The 16030-nt window shown below is 40.1% G+C and overlaps 1 protein-coding gene across 7 annotated transcripts in view; it reads left to right on the forward strand.

Moving 5' to 3' along the window:
- RAPGEF4 (Rap guanine nucleotide exchange factor 4) overlaps nt 1–16030 on the forward strand; it is a 299132-nt gene that overhangs the window by 222507 nt on the left and 60595 nt on the right. For 5 of the 7 annotated variants that reach the window (XM_065561831.1, XM_065561832.1, XM_008178407.3 and 2 more), the window contains 7 exons: nt 1382–1435; nt 1746–1852; nt 6304–6425; nt 8144–8327; nt 14386–14470; nt 14929–14989; nt 15659–15735. In XM_065561831.1, coding sequence (XP_065417903.1) covers nt 1382–1435; nt 1746–1852; nt 6304–6425; nt 8144–8327; nt 14386–14470; nt 14929–14989; nt 15659–15735 — 690 coding nt within the window. The remainder of the gene's footprint in view (nt 1–1381; nt 1436–1745; nt 1853–6303; nt 6426–8143; nt 8328–14385; nt 14471–14928; nt 14990–15658; nt 15736–16030) is intronic. The other 2 variants (XM_008178408.3, XM_065561833.1) reach the window with 1 other exon arrangement.

The following is a 16030-nucleotide window of genomic DNA, read 5'->3' on the forward strand; positions in this document are numbered from 1 at the left end:
CACCCCTCTGATTTATTGTAGGAGACCCTTCCTGCTCCCTGTCCTTAGGGTAGGTAGGTCTTTTTCTCTCTCTACCCTAGTCTGCTGGCCAAAGGAGCTGAGCTGGTATGGAGGAAGGAGATTAGTAATTTGGTGATAGTATAGGCCAGCAGCAAATTACTAGGTTCTGTGGAGCAAGTAGGGAGCAGGGAGGCAATTGTGTCTCCCTGAGTCAGCAGCATGCTGTCCCTTCTGTGAGCCATATCCTTGTGGTACAATCCAGCCCTTAATCTTTTACAGGACTCCCCCCAGATTCATCCCTGATATAACTTCAGACGATTGAGTCTTAGGGGTCCTTACAAAACAAAGGATTTTCCTGCCACTGAGAGATGGTTGCTGGGTCTCACTTATTTTTTTTTCCTTATCCTTCTTCCAACATTTTCAGTCCTGGTGGCTTTCCCAATTTTGTCTCTGCGTTTTTCTGAGGTTTGCTTCCCATTCTTTATTCTTATTTTTCTTTCTCCTTTTTTTCTCAATCTCTTCATGCTTTTCTCCCATTTCACTCCTCTTCTCTCTCTCTTTCTCCCGGGACCTTCTCCACTTCCTTCATTCTGTTTCAGGATTTTCTGTCCTCTTTCCTCTTCCCTTATTACTTTGACACCTTCTCATCTCTTGTGCTTCTACCCCACTTTTTACCAGAGGAATCCATTGATACCTGAGACATATCTGTGTGCTCCTGTAAAGCAGAGAAGCTAAAATAAGATCTGGCCACACTTTGCTCCCTGAACTGCAGAGCCCCTCCTCAGTGGGAATAATCTTCTTCTCCATTCCCATTTTTCATCCTGCCTCATGTGGGTTAATGAGAGAAAGGAGCTGAGGGAAGAGACAGCCCTTGGAACTCAGAAACCCCCTTTGTTTATTTCTTTACAACCAGTGCTGTGGGCTGAATGGCAGAGACAGTCACGTGTAGCTGGAGCCTCTGTTTCCCCTGAACCAATCTGGCACCCTCTTAGGGGACCCAGCACCTAAGCCTAGCACCATCACAATAGTGAGAGTTGGTGCCTAACTCCCTTGTGGCTTGGCTTTTGAACTGTTATGATGATCATTAAGCCCTTTGTTACATTTTAAAAGCCCTAAAGAGTAAATAACTGTTTGTACATCTTCACATTTCATGTAATTTGTTTTAAAGTGCTCAACATTAAAGTTCTTCTTTGGGATGCCTGTATGTGGTTTCCATACTTCACTAGGAATCTTCCACAGACATCCAGGGGCAGAGCTTGGCCCTAAGCGTTGTTCCTTACGTTGTTCATCCTTTTAGTTTTAATCTATTAATCATTTTTAAGCTCATTTTTTTCTTCTTACTTTTTATTATTATTTGTGTCATTTACATTTTATTTTTCAGACACCACTCATTGAACCTCACATCCCACTTCGTCCTGCTAAAACTATTACACAGGTAATGGGTACATAGATGTGCCGGGGAGCTAGGCTGCTGTGCAAATTGAAATAACTGATGGTAGCAGTTTTCCAGTATGGGGGCATGATATTCAGCTAATACCATGGTGATGCTTTGCTTTGGGCCTTTGAGTATCTTAGACTTAGAGTCCTCACTATTTTAGTGTTCTTCACAGTTGACCATTTGTGCAGAGGCTTTTATTTTATGGGGGCTTGGATGGTATTTTTTCTTTCAGCAAGCTGTATAGTCAGATATTAAAAATGTTTAACATCTGTTCATTTTGTTCCCTTTATTCTTCATCTTCACCAAGGTGCCATCAGAAAAGATCCTCAGAGCTGGAAAGATTTTACGCAATGCAATTCTTTCCCGAGCACCTCATATGATAAGAGATCGTAAATATCATCTGAAGACTTACAGGTGTGTGTGAGCTGATTGTGTAAAGGGCTTGGAACTTTTACATCTACCATCCTCTGACTTGTGATTTATACCTTACCATGCCTGCAGGTCTCAAAAGGTCTGAAATTATTCTGGGTGTTATACAGTGTTTAATGTTCTTGGTAAATCCTTTCTAGGTAATTTGACTGGAAATTGATTGTGAACGAAGCATACATATAAAACCCCTATAAAAGTTAATATTATGGTTAGCTGGAATATTTTACACATCAGGGTGAAAATATAGATCCAGGTCTTTTGGTGTATCACTAAATAATGAATGAAAATCTCATTAAAAGACTGTGCTACTGTATTGATCCCAAAAGAGCTGCACCCATTTTGCTCAATGTGGAGTTCTGAAAGTTCACATAGTGAAATGCGGTTTTCACATCATATAAATTCTCAGGTCTATTTGAAATTAAACTTTTCAGTTTACAGTCAGTCTTTCTGATCTTCCTTTTGGTGGCAGCACTGTCTTGCTGAAAGGGGACTTTTGTGACACTGGCAAGATAGGCGTTGAAAGTCCAGAACTATAAATGATTCTTCATCATATTGTTTTGCTGGATTAGGAAACATTTGAGTAGCTTTACTGTTTAATATTTAATCCAAATGATTCATACGTGATTCTGAGTATACAGAAAGTGGTTTACAATCTCTAAGTACTTCCACTCTTGATAATTAATCAATGTATCACTGATCTACTTTTTCAGAGAGATACTTTTCCATTAGATTTCAGTCTAAAATTGACTGACATTAATTTGATGTATTATAAACCAGTGAGAAATTTGGAACACTTGTGTTTATCGGAATGATTGTAGCAATAAGAGTTTCTGAGGTTATAGTTCCTTATTTCAGAATACTTATGAGAGAGATACCCTGGCAGCATGCATGGTGCATGCAGGTCGGTGCTGTGGAAGCTCCTCCATACAACTCTGCCAATTTACCTTAAGCAAAAAACACTTGCTATTCTGTTCTTCAGCCTCTTGAATAAAGACTACCAGTGCTATAGAACTGTGTCAAACTGGGTGCTGTTTATGTCATGGGGGCAAATCTCTAAGATGAGAAATATTTTTTTCTTGTGATCGAATTGGGATACAACAGGGGTCGGCAACCATTCAGAAGTGGTGTGCCGAGTCTTCATTTATTCACTCTAATTTAAGGTTTTGCGTGCCAGTAATACATTTAAACGTTTTTAGAAGGTCTGTCTCTATAAGTCTATAATATATAACTAAACTAGTGTTGTATGTAAAGTAAACAAGGTTTTTAAAATGTTTAAGAAGCTTCATTTAAAATTAAATTAAAATGCTGATCTTATCAGTTTAGTACAGTGGTTCTTAACCTGGGTGCACACACCCCCTGGGGGTGCAAGATGCCCTTTCTGGGGGTGCGAAACACGCAGGGCCGGCTCTAGGCACCAGCAAAACAAGCTGGTGCTTGGGGTGGCATGGCTGGCGCCAGAATGCCGCCCCTAAAAATGTGCCCCGGCCTCCCTAGCTCACCTCCGCTGCTGCTGCCACGGCGCGCGAAACAGCTGATTCGCACGCCGCGGCGGCTTGGGGTCTCCCCCTCCATCCCAGGCTCTCAAACCTGGGAGGGAGGGGGAGATCCTGAGCGGCCGTTTCGTGCGCCACTGCTCCCTCTCCCTCCCAGGCTTGGAAGCCAGGCTTGGGAGCCTGGGAGGGAGGGGGAGAAGCGGCACCCGCGCCGCGGCCACTCGGAGTCTCCCCCTCCATCCCTCCCAGGCTCTCAAACCTGGGAGGGGGGGAGACTCCGAGTGGTCGTGGCGTGGGCGCCACTTCTCCCCCTCCCTCCCTCCCTTCTAGGCTTGAGAGCCTGGGGGGAGAAGGCAGGGCTGGGGATTTGGGGAAGGGGCAGAGTTGAGGCGGGGCCGGGGGTGGGGTAATTAAAGAACCGGGGGGGGGGGAGGGGGAGCGGCCAAAATTGTTTTTGCTTTGGGCGGCAAAAATCCTAGAGCCGGCCCTGGAAACACGTGAGATTTTTTTAGAAGGTAAATCATCAAAACACAAATTAAACACAGGCACATAAGTACAACTACTTTGTTTCATCAAACCTATGGATTTATTAACATTATACATTTTTTAACGATTACTGTAATATACAAAGTTTTTAAGTTTTCAAGTTGTTAAGCTAATTGTAGTGTAATTTTCGATGAGGGGTGTGAGAACATATTTTGAGAACTCCAGACTGTCAGCGGGCTTAGTGGGGCCAGGTGTAGGTATTAAATTTCTCCCCATAGGAATGTGCTACGTACGGTGTACTACTTACGGCTGCCAGTCCTGGGGGCAGGGGGTCCCGGGAGGGGGCGGTCAGGAGCCAAGGAACGGGGGGGGGGATTGGATGGGTGGGGGGTTCTGAAGAAGGCAGTCAGGGGGTGAGGGGTCCCCGGGGGGTTGGATGGGTCAGGGGTTATGAGGGGGGGCAGTCAGGGGGCAGGAAGTGGGAGGGGGCAGATAGGGGGTGGGCTGTTTGGGGAGGCACAGCCTTCCCTACCCAGGTGTAGTGTATTACATTTCTCCCCGTAGGAATGTGCTACTTACAGTGTACTACTTATGGCTGCCAGTCCTGGTGCTCCGCAAGTAGCACATTCCTACGGGGAGAAATTTAATACATTACGCCCGCAGACAGAACCCCAGACCACCGGCTCCTGCCAGCTGGGGTCCCGGCCACCGGCCCTGCTCAGCCTGCTGCCGGCCTGAGGTTCTGTTCACCCAGGCCGGCAGCGGGCTGAGCGTGGGCGGCGGCCGGAACACCAGCTGGCAGCAGTGTGCCAGTAAAAATTGACTCACGTGCCACCTTTGGCACATGTGCCGCAGGTTGCCGACCCCTGGGATACACCTACAGCAAGTCTTCAAAAACAAGTCACTCTCTAACCTAAATACGAGTATTTCAGAAGCCCCATCACCTTCATATTTAGAAGCTGTACATGAATTGTAGAATAGTGATATTTGTCCAGATGGACCAGACAGTCGCTGTTTTATAAGTGGTTATTTATAGGCTTTTCTAGCTTTGATCATGCTGCTGGGGTTTCTTCTGCTCTGATGCTTTATCTGTTGTTATGACGAAGAGTAGACCTTTACATCTGAACATGGTCAGAGCCAGGGTCTTTCTGATTTCCTTTGGGGGGTTATTCCAGAGCCTCAGGACTGCTGTTGAGAAGGGTTTTCCTCCAGCATAAGACCTTATATGTGGGATGTGTCAGTCGTGATCTGTTAGATAATTACATCTAGCATGGGGGGGTCCTAGAGAAGAGTGTAAGCAAAATTCCTCAAAAGGCTTTGTAGCTCAATTCCAGAAAATCCAATAGTAATCAGGGAACTAATGTAGATTGTGGAGCTCCATTATAATAATCTCTCTTCAGCTCCTCCTGTGTGGGCTCCATTGGTTAGCAAAGTGCTTGAGGACTAATGCATCTGTCTTCACCCAGGGCCCTGCAAAATGTAAGACTGGCCCCATCCAAAGGACAAATGTACTTTATCAGCCAACTGCCTCATGTTAAACTTGTTACATTTGATATCTACTGGAGTAAAGCGTATTCCCCCTCCCCCCCCTTTTTTTTTAATGCCTGATAATTTGTAGAAAGCTTTCTTAGTCAGTGTGCACATGGAGTTTGGAACTCTGTTCTGGGTAGGCCTTGAAATTCTGAGTTAGTTTGTTTCTTAGGAAAATTATAGAAAGATATGGCTACAGTGTAAGATAAATCTGTGAAATTTACTGGTAAAAGAAATGTAGTAAGTGTAAAAAGAATTGAACATTTCTGTGAATAAGAATAGTATCTAAAGTTACATTAGCTAGGCTAAAAATTGTTATTGCTGTTGTTAATTAGATAGTACCTCAAATGTGCATGGCTCTTCAATTTCTCCACTTGTAAAATGGGGATCATAATATTGACTGCCTTTGTAAAGTGCTTGGAGATCTACGGATGAAAAGCGCTGTGTAAGAGTTAGGCGGTGTTATTATTTATTACTTACAGAAATAAAAAAGATATAGTCCTTTACCAATACAGCAGTCATTATGCTTTAAGGTAAAAGTCGATCATCAACTAGTGTCATCCCAGCATAGTATTGCAAATGTAGGTGCTTTATGTGTGGTATACTTAAGGCTTCCTTTGAAGTATGAGGCATAAGATACTGCACTAGGTGATCTAGTATGGCACAGGGTAGCTCTTATGTTCTTAGATTTCCATTTTCCAGAAGGTTTGGATTGTTTTGCTTAAATAATTCTTTCAAAACTAAGCATTTTTGACAGGTCTTTCAAACAGGTATAAATAGATGATAGTTAATGCTTCAGCATTGTTTTTTCTATAATGGGGTCTGACTAGTCCCGCTGATGCAGGTTGCTGATACTGCTACTCTTGATAGATGCTTTAAGCAATCTCCTTTTACTGATCTGTTTTAATACGATTTTTTGACCCTCAGGCAATGTTGTGTAGGAACAGAACTGGTGGACTGGATGATGCAACAAAGTCCTTGTGTTCATTCACGAACACAGGCTGTCGGCATGTGGCAAGTATTGCTGGAGGAAGGTGTTCTTAACCATGGTAAGATAAACATCGTCAGATGCCAGCTAATGTGTTGGAAATGCCTCTCATCAAAGTCTTTATGGGTCTCCTTCATGAAAAAAGAATGATGATCCCATTAGAAATACAGCAGACTGTGTCTTAATTCATCCAGCTAAATGCAGCAGTATTGACTTTGTAACTCAGGAGAATGTTAAAAAAGTAAATTGCAATCTAATGGTGGCAGGAATTCTAATTATGTTTATTAGTGTGTATTCAGGGTTCATGGTTAATGTGATTATATAGTCATCTTTGTATATATTGAAAAAAAAACATGAGATGTGCTGGCACAATGACATAAAAGTAATGGATTTTGAATAGAGGTGGGCCTGAGCTACAACATTTGGACCTGGATCCAGATGTTTCCAAGTGTTTGGATCCATGGCTTTGGGTTGGCCTGTTATAAGGACCACTTAAAAAATTCAGATCTGGATCTCAAACGTCCTAATGTTCAGATCTAGATTTTGGTTTGGGTTTATCTCTGTTTTCCCCCCTGCCTTTACATATACCATTGGTATGTTATCTACGGAAATAAATTTTTATACAACACCCCTCCCGTCCCCTTCTTTAACATCACAAACACTTTCAGATCAGGTTCAGTGGCCGAGGTTTTGTGTGTGCAAATCACTGAACTTCCAAACTGTACCTCCATCTACTTCCTGTGTCCCTTGCACCCCAGAGAGGATTCATCCCTGTAGGAGGGCAGAGTGTTTTCTCCACTGCCCTTCCCTGAGGGGAATTACAGCTCTAACGTCTGACAAGGGCTACACAGAACCTGCAGTGTTTGCTGCATGGATGCCTTGAATCAGCCCACCACCTGGCCACCCTGGCCATGCCCCCTGTTAAGTCAGCATTTCCCACATTTGGAGTGGAACTGCCTGCTTGCTTGGATGGGAGATTGTGGGTGGGTGTTTTGCCCTGTTGTAATCTTATTGTGACAGACATTCTGCTCTCAAAGGCCTTCCTTCCACTAAAGTCTGTGCCAGTGAATTTGGCCCTGCCAATATACACAGTAACCTCCGGGGACCCTTGTGGTCGTTAGAGTAGCTTAGAAGGAGTTTAGATACTTCTCAATATATTACCTTTAGGCTGTGGCCACACTGACTGGGTAAGGAAATCATACTAGAGGGTCTTGTTGGAACAGGGGGAGGGACAGCTCAGTGGTTTGAGCATTGGCCTGCTAAACCCAGGGTTGTGAGCTCAATCCTTGAGGGGACCATTTAGGGATCTGGGTCAAAAGCAGTACTTGGTCCTGCTAGTGAAGGCAGGGGGCTGGACTCAATGACCTTTCAGGATCTCTTCTAGTTCTATGAGATAGGTATATCTCCATATATTTAAAAAAAAAAACAGCTTTGTTTAAATAGAGTTGTTGTTAATACAATTATTGGACCAGTGTGGACAGTTTCACTTGAATGAATTGCTTTGGGAAAAAAATGTGTGTGAGAAAGCTACAAGTATAGAAAGCATTTGTAGTGCAAAATTAAGGAAAAGTTCCTAGACCTGCAGTTTTGTACAAACTATTAACGTATATCAGCAATAAGGCGGCAATTCACTCTCTTGGTATTTCTCTGCCATTTTCTCTTGCTTGTTAAACTATTATTTCTCTGCCACACACCACATAATATACCATTTCTGTGAAGGTTCCTTTTTAATGAGGAAAGTTTAATATTGATACCTGATGTCAATTATGTTGCTTGCAGTGGATCAAGAACACCATTTCCAAGACAAATACTTGTTTTATCGATTTTTGGATGATGAGCATGAAGATGCCCCAATGCCAACGGAGGAAGAGAAGAAGGAATGTGATGAGGAGCTGCAGGATACTATGCTTCTGCTGTCTCAGATTGGTCCAGATGCCCATATGAGGATGATTCTCAGAAAACCGTAAGCAGATTAATAGGTTAATATTTTAGATCAGTCTCAGCACCCCTGAACTTTGCAACACAGTGGGATCAAAATTTTAGCCCAAATCTATAGCCAATTTTTGTTGCTCATGCCTCTGAAAAAATCTTTATATTCTGCAAGCCTTTTTCTCCATATAACAAGAGAAACTATGAGGCAGCTATAGCATATTGATAGGCTTCCTTTTCACTGATTACTCCATTTCAGCATCAGTCCATTGCAGCTGTACAAAATGTAAAAGTGTCTTATAAGGATATCCCATGAGGTGTTCGGACCAGAGAGAACATATTTCATATTTTCAGCCTATGGTACCATATTAACGACTGTTATAAAGTTCACTTTTCGTACATTACATTACTGGAAGTTGGGCATCCTGTCTGTGCTAAGATGTATCAATGTTTTTAAAACCTCAGTGAATCCTCAAAGGCCTAGCAGTTTTGATTAGACACCACTACATCTACAAGGAGTGCAAGGATGTGTCAGGGCCTCAGGGACATTGGCTCTGCATCAACCTGAGCAGGACCCCCAATTTTCAAACCAACACAGCTGCTTTTATAATAGTCACCGTTTCCGGAGAGGTTGCAAAGCTCAGATAATTACCATGAAACAAATAAGACAATATTCTTTGATGAGAAGATTACTTTGAGAATTTGATTGTATAATGAAGCTGTTGCTTTGAAAGGTACTTTCTATTGTTCGCAATCTGAAACTCTCCAGTAAAAAGTGTCGCTTGTTTTGACAGCCGACTTAAAAAATTCTCTGTTTATTACATTAACTGCAGCATTTTAACTGTCAAACTATGAAAGAATGTTCTATAGTTTAAAAAACAGAATAGAGCTTCAGGGAAATTTTTGACAGGCTCTTGTTGCTATTGGTATTTGAAAAAAACACACATACATTGTGAATCTGAAATTAGCTTTTTGTGAAGCTGCAAACATAGCTCCCTGCTATCTCACAGTGCCTGCTATCACAGGTGAAGACCTGTAGTCGGTTCTTGGGAAAATATTTTAGGTCTAACACAGCTCTAACTTGCAAGCTCTTCAATCCTTCAGTATGAGAATGACATCCTGAAACTGTTTTTTTTTTCCTTTCTATTTTTTAGTTTGTGTTTAATATGTTTAGCTGTAGCATGAATGATGGTAGGACCTAATTAAACATGGCAATATAGTATAAAGCCAAACACTAATGACAGAAGTCTGTCTATAAGGTGAAAATATGCCTTAGATTTAGTATTTAACTTAGGAGGTGATACTGTAATATATATTCTCTTTTGGACAGTGTTTTGCTCCAATTTGCAGTATGTTAGCAGCATGACTCTTCAAACAATAAATCTGTGCTACAGATTTCTTCTTCGTATTCATAAGTACATGAGTACACATGTGATCACTAATAAACTTTCTGTGTCCTGGGGACTTTACATTGGCTCACACTTTTAAAAATATGGTGGGTATGCATCATGTTATAGAAAGGAAAATAAAAGTATACAAGGAAAATAGAAGAGGACACAATATATAGCAAAGTAAATGTTGCTGTTATTGCTAACAACCATTTGTATAGCACCATGAATGTACTCTCTTACCCTGAGAAAATTTAATTCTAATGCCAAATTCAGCCTTGTTTTAAGTGGACACAACTATAGTGATTTTTTTCCTCAAAGGCCATATTCTGATTCTATATAAGCCAATGGGATTTTTCACCATTAACTTCTATGAAATCAATCAAGAATTAGCACTGAGATAAAATTCAGATGTCTTTCTGCATTTCCTCTTACTGAGGTTTGCATGATAATACAAGATAAATATGTGATAAAATGGAATTTAAGGGAATTGTCCAGGAGCCCTGAATCAAGAAGACAGATTTAGATGGCCTTCTTCCATATGGTGAGAGAACACAGACACACACCCACATATATATTAGTGACAGCTAAAAGTAGCCCATTGTTCTGCTTTCACTGTGAGGTCATAGCACGGAAAGATACGATATTTAGAATCATGAGGGAAAAGATATGAACCTTTATGAAATCTGTGTTCAGTTTTGCTGCCATCGTAATGTGTTTATATGTTTATGTATGTGTAAAATAAAGTTAAAAACAACAAGAAGTCTGGTGGCACCTTAAAAACAGATTTATTTGGGCATAAGCTTTCATTGCATCTGAAGAAGTGGGTTTTTTACCCACGAAAGCTTATGTCCAAATAAATCTGTTAAAATAAAGTTATATTTGGCCCTCAGCTAGTCCCATCCCAGTTTTTATCATCTCAAAGTTTGGGAAGTGTAATAAAAATGGTAAGTGATCTTTCCAGCACATACATGGTTTCTTGATGGTTAAGTAAATTCTGTATTTTTATCCACATTCTAGTAAAGAGAAGCTCAGTGTCTCTGACCTTGATAAATTCCCCAAACAGTGAACAGAATTTATTGATCGCTTAATATCACCTGAGGTCTCCCATTCATTAATGAGTAGTCTGGTTCTCCATCTATCCCCATTTATTATCCTGTATATAACCAAGCATTGCTGCTAGAATGTGTCCCCTGCAGAAACTAGGTCTTTACACAGCAGGATCCTACAAATCTATATCAGTGGGGCACCACATGGGTTTAACTGAAGCAGTGATACCTAATATCTCTCCATGTGACATCTGGAGAAGCAGAAATAAAGACTGGGTACATCCACTATAGATTTCCACTCCTCCCCATGTCATGTGTGATACTCTTAGTAATGCTAAAGGGAGACAAATGAACACGTTGACAGAAGAATATATCCGTTTCTCAGATTAGATCTCATGCAATTGGACATAATCCTTATTTTTTAATTGATGTACTGTATATCTTTTCCCGTTTATCCAGACGTGCTGCTTTGTACACATCAAATGTGATTAATGCTATTGCTTACTTAAATAATATATCGGTTTTAACTATTAAAGCCTTACCTCATGTTGTCTTATTATGGCAGATGAATACACAGTGAAAGACACTATGTACTAGCTTAGGATAAAGAGCTTGTTTTACTGAATAGGGCACACGGAGCTGAGTTATACTCTCACTTATACTGGTGCATCCCCACTGAACCCAGTGGGGGCTTCACCCTTGTACTTGAGAGCAAAATTTTGACCAGCAACAGGAGGGTGAACATTTTATGAATCACTAAAAGGCAGAGCAGTACCAAATCAATTTCTGTTATTCCCTGTACAATTTATTCTGTTCTGTGTAAGAAAAGCATAATTCCATCCATGCTACCTTTATGCTCAGGTGTCCTTACATGCCATTGGTAAATGTAGAACATATGAAAAATTTAGCTTGCCTGGCAGACAAGAGAGGTTGATTTATCTTATATTTCGTGTGATCTCTTCACTACTACTTTTAACCAGTAGAAGTTTCCAACCAATTCCTTTTTAGTGAAAAGATTGCTAGGTGCTTCAACAAATCTCTCCCTCCCCTCTCTCATAAATGATTTAGTTATTCTGTTGTTCTAACAGGTGATTAGACAGAGAACTTAGAGCAATATATTAATTTTTAATGTGATTCTCTGACCCTCTAGATACTGGCATCTCCTGTTGTACTGAATATTTTTTGGAAACGTTTCTTTCAAAAAGCACCATTGTTACATATCTTAGAGGGCTGTTCAAAGATTCAACTCTATTGTTAACACTTTGGATGTCATATGTAGCAGAAAGCTAGAGTTAAGGACCCTGCACTAAACTGTTTTCAATACTGATGTGGAAAACTTCTCTGCGGCTCCTGCCATCTGGACCAGGCTTTCTGTATCGCTCTTCCTGCCTCCATTTTTCAAACCTAATCTTAAAACCTTGCTTTCCTCCCCTGCTTATACCTTCTGATTGCTCCCTCCCTCTGATGTTGGCCCTATGACTGAAAAATTTATTTGCCATGAAATGTATTTGTATCACTGCTTTCTGTGATTTATACCATATACTGTCTGGAATTGGTGCTCTAAAGTAGTGATTCTACTTATAAGGGGAACGTATAACCTTTGGGGTACACAGAGGTCTTCCATCTAGATCAGTGTTTCTCAACGTGGGGTTGTGACCCCCAGGGGTGGTGGTCATGGGATAGGTTTAAGGGGGTCGCAAATGCAGGGCCAGTGTTAGGGGGTAGCTAGCAGGGCAATTGCCTGGGTCCCTGCACCACAGGGGGTCCCTTGAAGCTAAGTTACAAGCTTCAGACCCGGGTGATGGAGCTCAGGCTTCAGACAGGCTGACAAGTGAAAAACAGGCTCAAGTATCACACTGAAATATAAGTACAATGTATTCCAATCTAATTATTTTATAATTCTATGGTAAAAATGAGAAAGTCAGCAATTTCTCAGCCATAGTGTGCTGTAACATTTTGGAAATTTTATGTCTGATTTTGTAAGCAAGTAGTTTTTAAATGAGGTGAAACTTGGGGTACGCAGGACAAATCAGACTCCTGATAGGAGTACAGTAGTCTGGAAAGGTTGAGAACCACTGCTCCAAAGTGTTTGTGAAACAGTTTTTGTGCCATATTTGTCTGTGGTGTAACTCCATTGGCCTGAATGGAGTTACATCACAGAGGAATTTGGTCCTGTACAAAATAAGGTTGTGGTGCACATTTAAAATTAAGAGGTTCTGGTGAGGGGAAATGAGTTGGAATATACTGAGAGGTTCCTACAGCCCTTAATCATAGTCAATGTAATGTATCCTTTAGGTGTGGAGTTCCTCAAAGGTAACCTCTCTAGCATACATCAGTCCTGAGCTCTTCAGTGTTAGTTGTTAATGTCCCCAAAATTATCCCAATTACATGTGCTTTCCAGAAACTCAAAATACCCCAATCAGTGTGAAGACTCTCTTTCACTATTGCACTGCAGGGGGATTGTTTTCTCATCGAATCTCCTCCCATTAATATTAATGGGAGCTTCCTGCATAAATTGTCCAAAATAGAGTCTAGTGGAGGTAGTAAATAAAAGAGGTCCTTATCAACATACAAAACCAAAGAATAGTGCTGTGAGCTAACTCTATTTGGGAGTCTTTTCATTGCTATGAACATACATAACCAAACTCTTGATGTGGAGGATGTTAGGGTATAGAACTCACTACTTCAGAACATCTGTCTCCATCTGATTCCCACTTTAAAAAAAAAAAGGTTAAAAACACTTTTTTTCAAAAGTGATATTAGTCTTCCACTGTATTTTAGGATGTTTTCATTAAAGTTTATTGTTTCACACTTAAATGGTACAAATGCTTTTGCAAAATTCACCTTGAAAAAGCTCATTAGGTTCTTTAGTAAATATTGTTTTGTGTAATTTTTAGAGCTGAAAATTTGCAGAAAATGATTGATTCAGCAAAGACGTGCTTTTTTTTATTTGTTTGTTCACAAGTTGTCTCTGAGCAACTTACAAAATTTATTCCCTGTTCAAGTCATTTGTCGACTAATTCATAGTCTATGTAGCTATGAGAAGCTTATTGTGAGTGTTCAATATTCACAATTCAAGTTGTGTGGGTTGGTTTTGATTGGACACACAGGTCACATGATATTTTTGTTTACTGACTTGAAAAACATAACACTTAGAATCTGTTTTCTAGTATAAATACTCTCATACACACATTCAAAATTCACTCTAAAATTCACTGATTCCATAAACATACTTCCTAGAAATTAGTTGACTAGAATATTAATGGATAGTGAACACATAAGTGGAGCAAAAACCGCCAAGGAAATTCCTTTTATTCCTTTTTTCCCCCCAAGTGTATATTCACAGAACAGTTTTAAGGTTCTCTTCCATTTCTAATTAGCCACACAAATTGAAGGATGACTTTCAAATTTACAGCATACATAATGTTCTTCTTTCCCTGTTAGTTACATTTTGTTTCCCAACAAGAAACACTTTAAATAATTATGTTAGAGTTTATTATGGTATAAAGATTATCCAGGGCAAATTTATTTTTATAGTTAAGAAATGTCAAGGCACTTAACTGACCCCTTGAGCTCATTCTGCAAACATTACTTATTAGGAGTTTGTTTTGGGGTTGTTTTTTTGTATTTTGTTGTTTTTGTCTTTTCTTTGTAGACCTGGCCAGAGAACTGTAGATGATCTAGAAATTATATATGAAGAACTTCTTCACATTAAGGCCTTATCTCATCTTTCTACCACAGTAAGTGTTTTGGTTGGTTTTTTTTATATATAACTCATTGACAAAAAAGGGCTGAATAGTGGTTGGCCCTTTGTGGGTGCACAAGGAGTGGAGGTTGAGGTCCCAGGACTCTTTCCATCCCATGCCAAGAAGCTACCCATCGTTGGGGCATTAAGCACAGGCACTGTGTGTTGCCAGTGCCACTTCTAGGTCTGGAAGTGGACTTTTGGCTGAGTCAGCTAAAATTCTTTTGGGGACTTCTGTTTCTGCATAGTCCTTCCTCATCTCCCTTATTTGTGACCAATGGCTTAAAGCCACAGTCTGGCCCCAAATCCATATGTAATTTAATACATGTTGATCCTGACCCCACTCCCAGTTAAGTCAATGGGCGCAGAATGGTGCCCGTTGGCATACTGTTACATTTAGCACCAAAAATGCAGTACACAGAAAAACTATAATTCTTCTCTCTTTATTTTAAGGTAAAGCGAGAATTAGCAGGTGTTCTAATCTTTGAGTCACATCCCAAAGCAGGAACTGTTTGTAAGTAAAAGGGATCCAACCATACCTTTTTTTCTCATGTGTGGTATTAGATGACTATTTAAATTATTATGCAAAACTTGAATATTCCAAAGCTGGCTGTTCAGAACGTGCGAGTGGCCAGTTGCAAAATGTCTCTGGACTGCTATTTGGACTTCTGCGCCCACTAATGAAACGCTAATGAAAATGTTATTCTCATGGTATTCAGAAGCCCAGCTTTGTGTATAAAAATATTTAAAATAGGATTGTTTTGAACTTTTTATATGGAGAAGCACTGGAAAATTAATGTCAGGTTCTCAGCACTTTAAAGATTAGTGTTATATCACTCAGCACCCTGTAAGATCCAAATCTATGTATCAGTTAGCAATTGATAACATAAAGTTCATAAAGACGCCTATAGAGCAAGGAGAAATTACAACTGCTTTTAGTATTGTCTTAGAAAAAAAGAGGGGTTCATACAAATATTATAAAATGATTAGTATTCGCTTTTTCATCTCAAATCAAAAGAAAATTGCTTTTAAATCCAAATGTGACCTTTTTCAAGATGGTAATACCCACTAAAATGACTTCAGTATAGTTATTTTATATTGGTGTAACTGATGGAAGAATTTGGCCCACTTATGCTAAAAGGCACCTATATTCTCAGCATAAAATCTTTTCTCTTTTTTGTAGTATTCAATCAGGGAGAAGAAGGTACTTCCTGGTACATTATCCTAAAGGGATCGGTAAATGTAGTCATTTATGGCAAGGTATTTTTGAAGGCCTTTTATTATTCTTTTTATTAGTGGGACTGTAAGAATAAACTTTACTGGAATACACTTTGACTTACAGCAAGATTATGTTGCTTGGGGTAAAAAGTAGAATACTGTTTTCAGTTTTTAATCAAGAAATGATTCCAAACTGTTTTATTTATTATGCTTTTACGTGGCCGATGAATAATTTCAGGACTATAATTTGTATGTATATGTACAATTTCAAGACTATAGACCCCCTGAATATAACTCCGTGCAGTTACATCCACACTTGTACTACAAAATGGTTTAA

This window comes from Chrysemys picta, chromosome 11, assembly GCF_011386835.1.
Source record: "Chrysemys picta bellii isolate R12L10 chromosome 11, ASM1138683v2, whole genome shotgun sequence".
NCBI lineage: Eukaryota > Metazoa > Chordata > Testudines > Emydidae > Chrysemys > Chrysemys picta.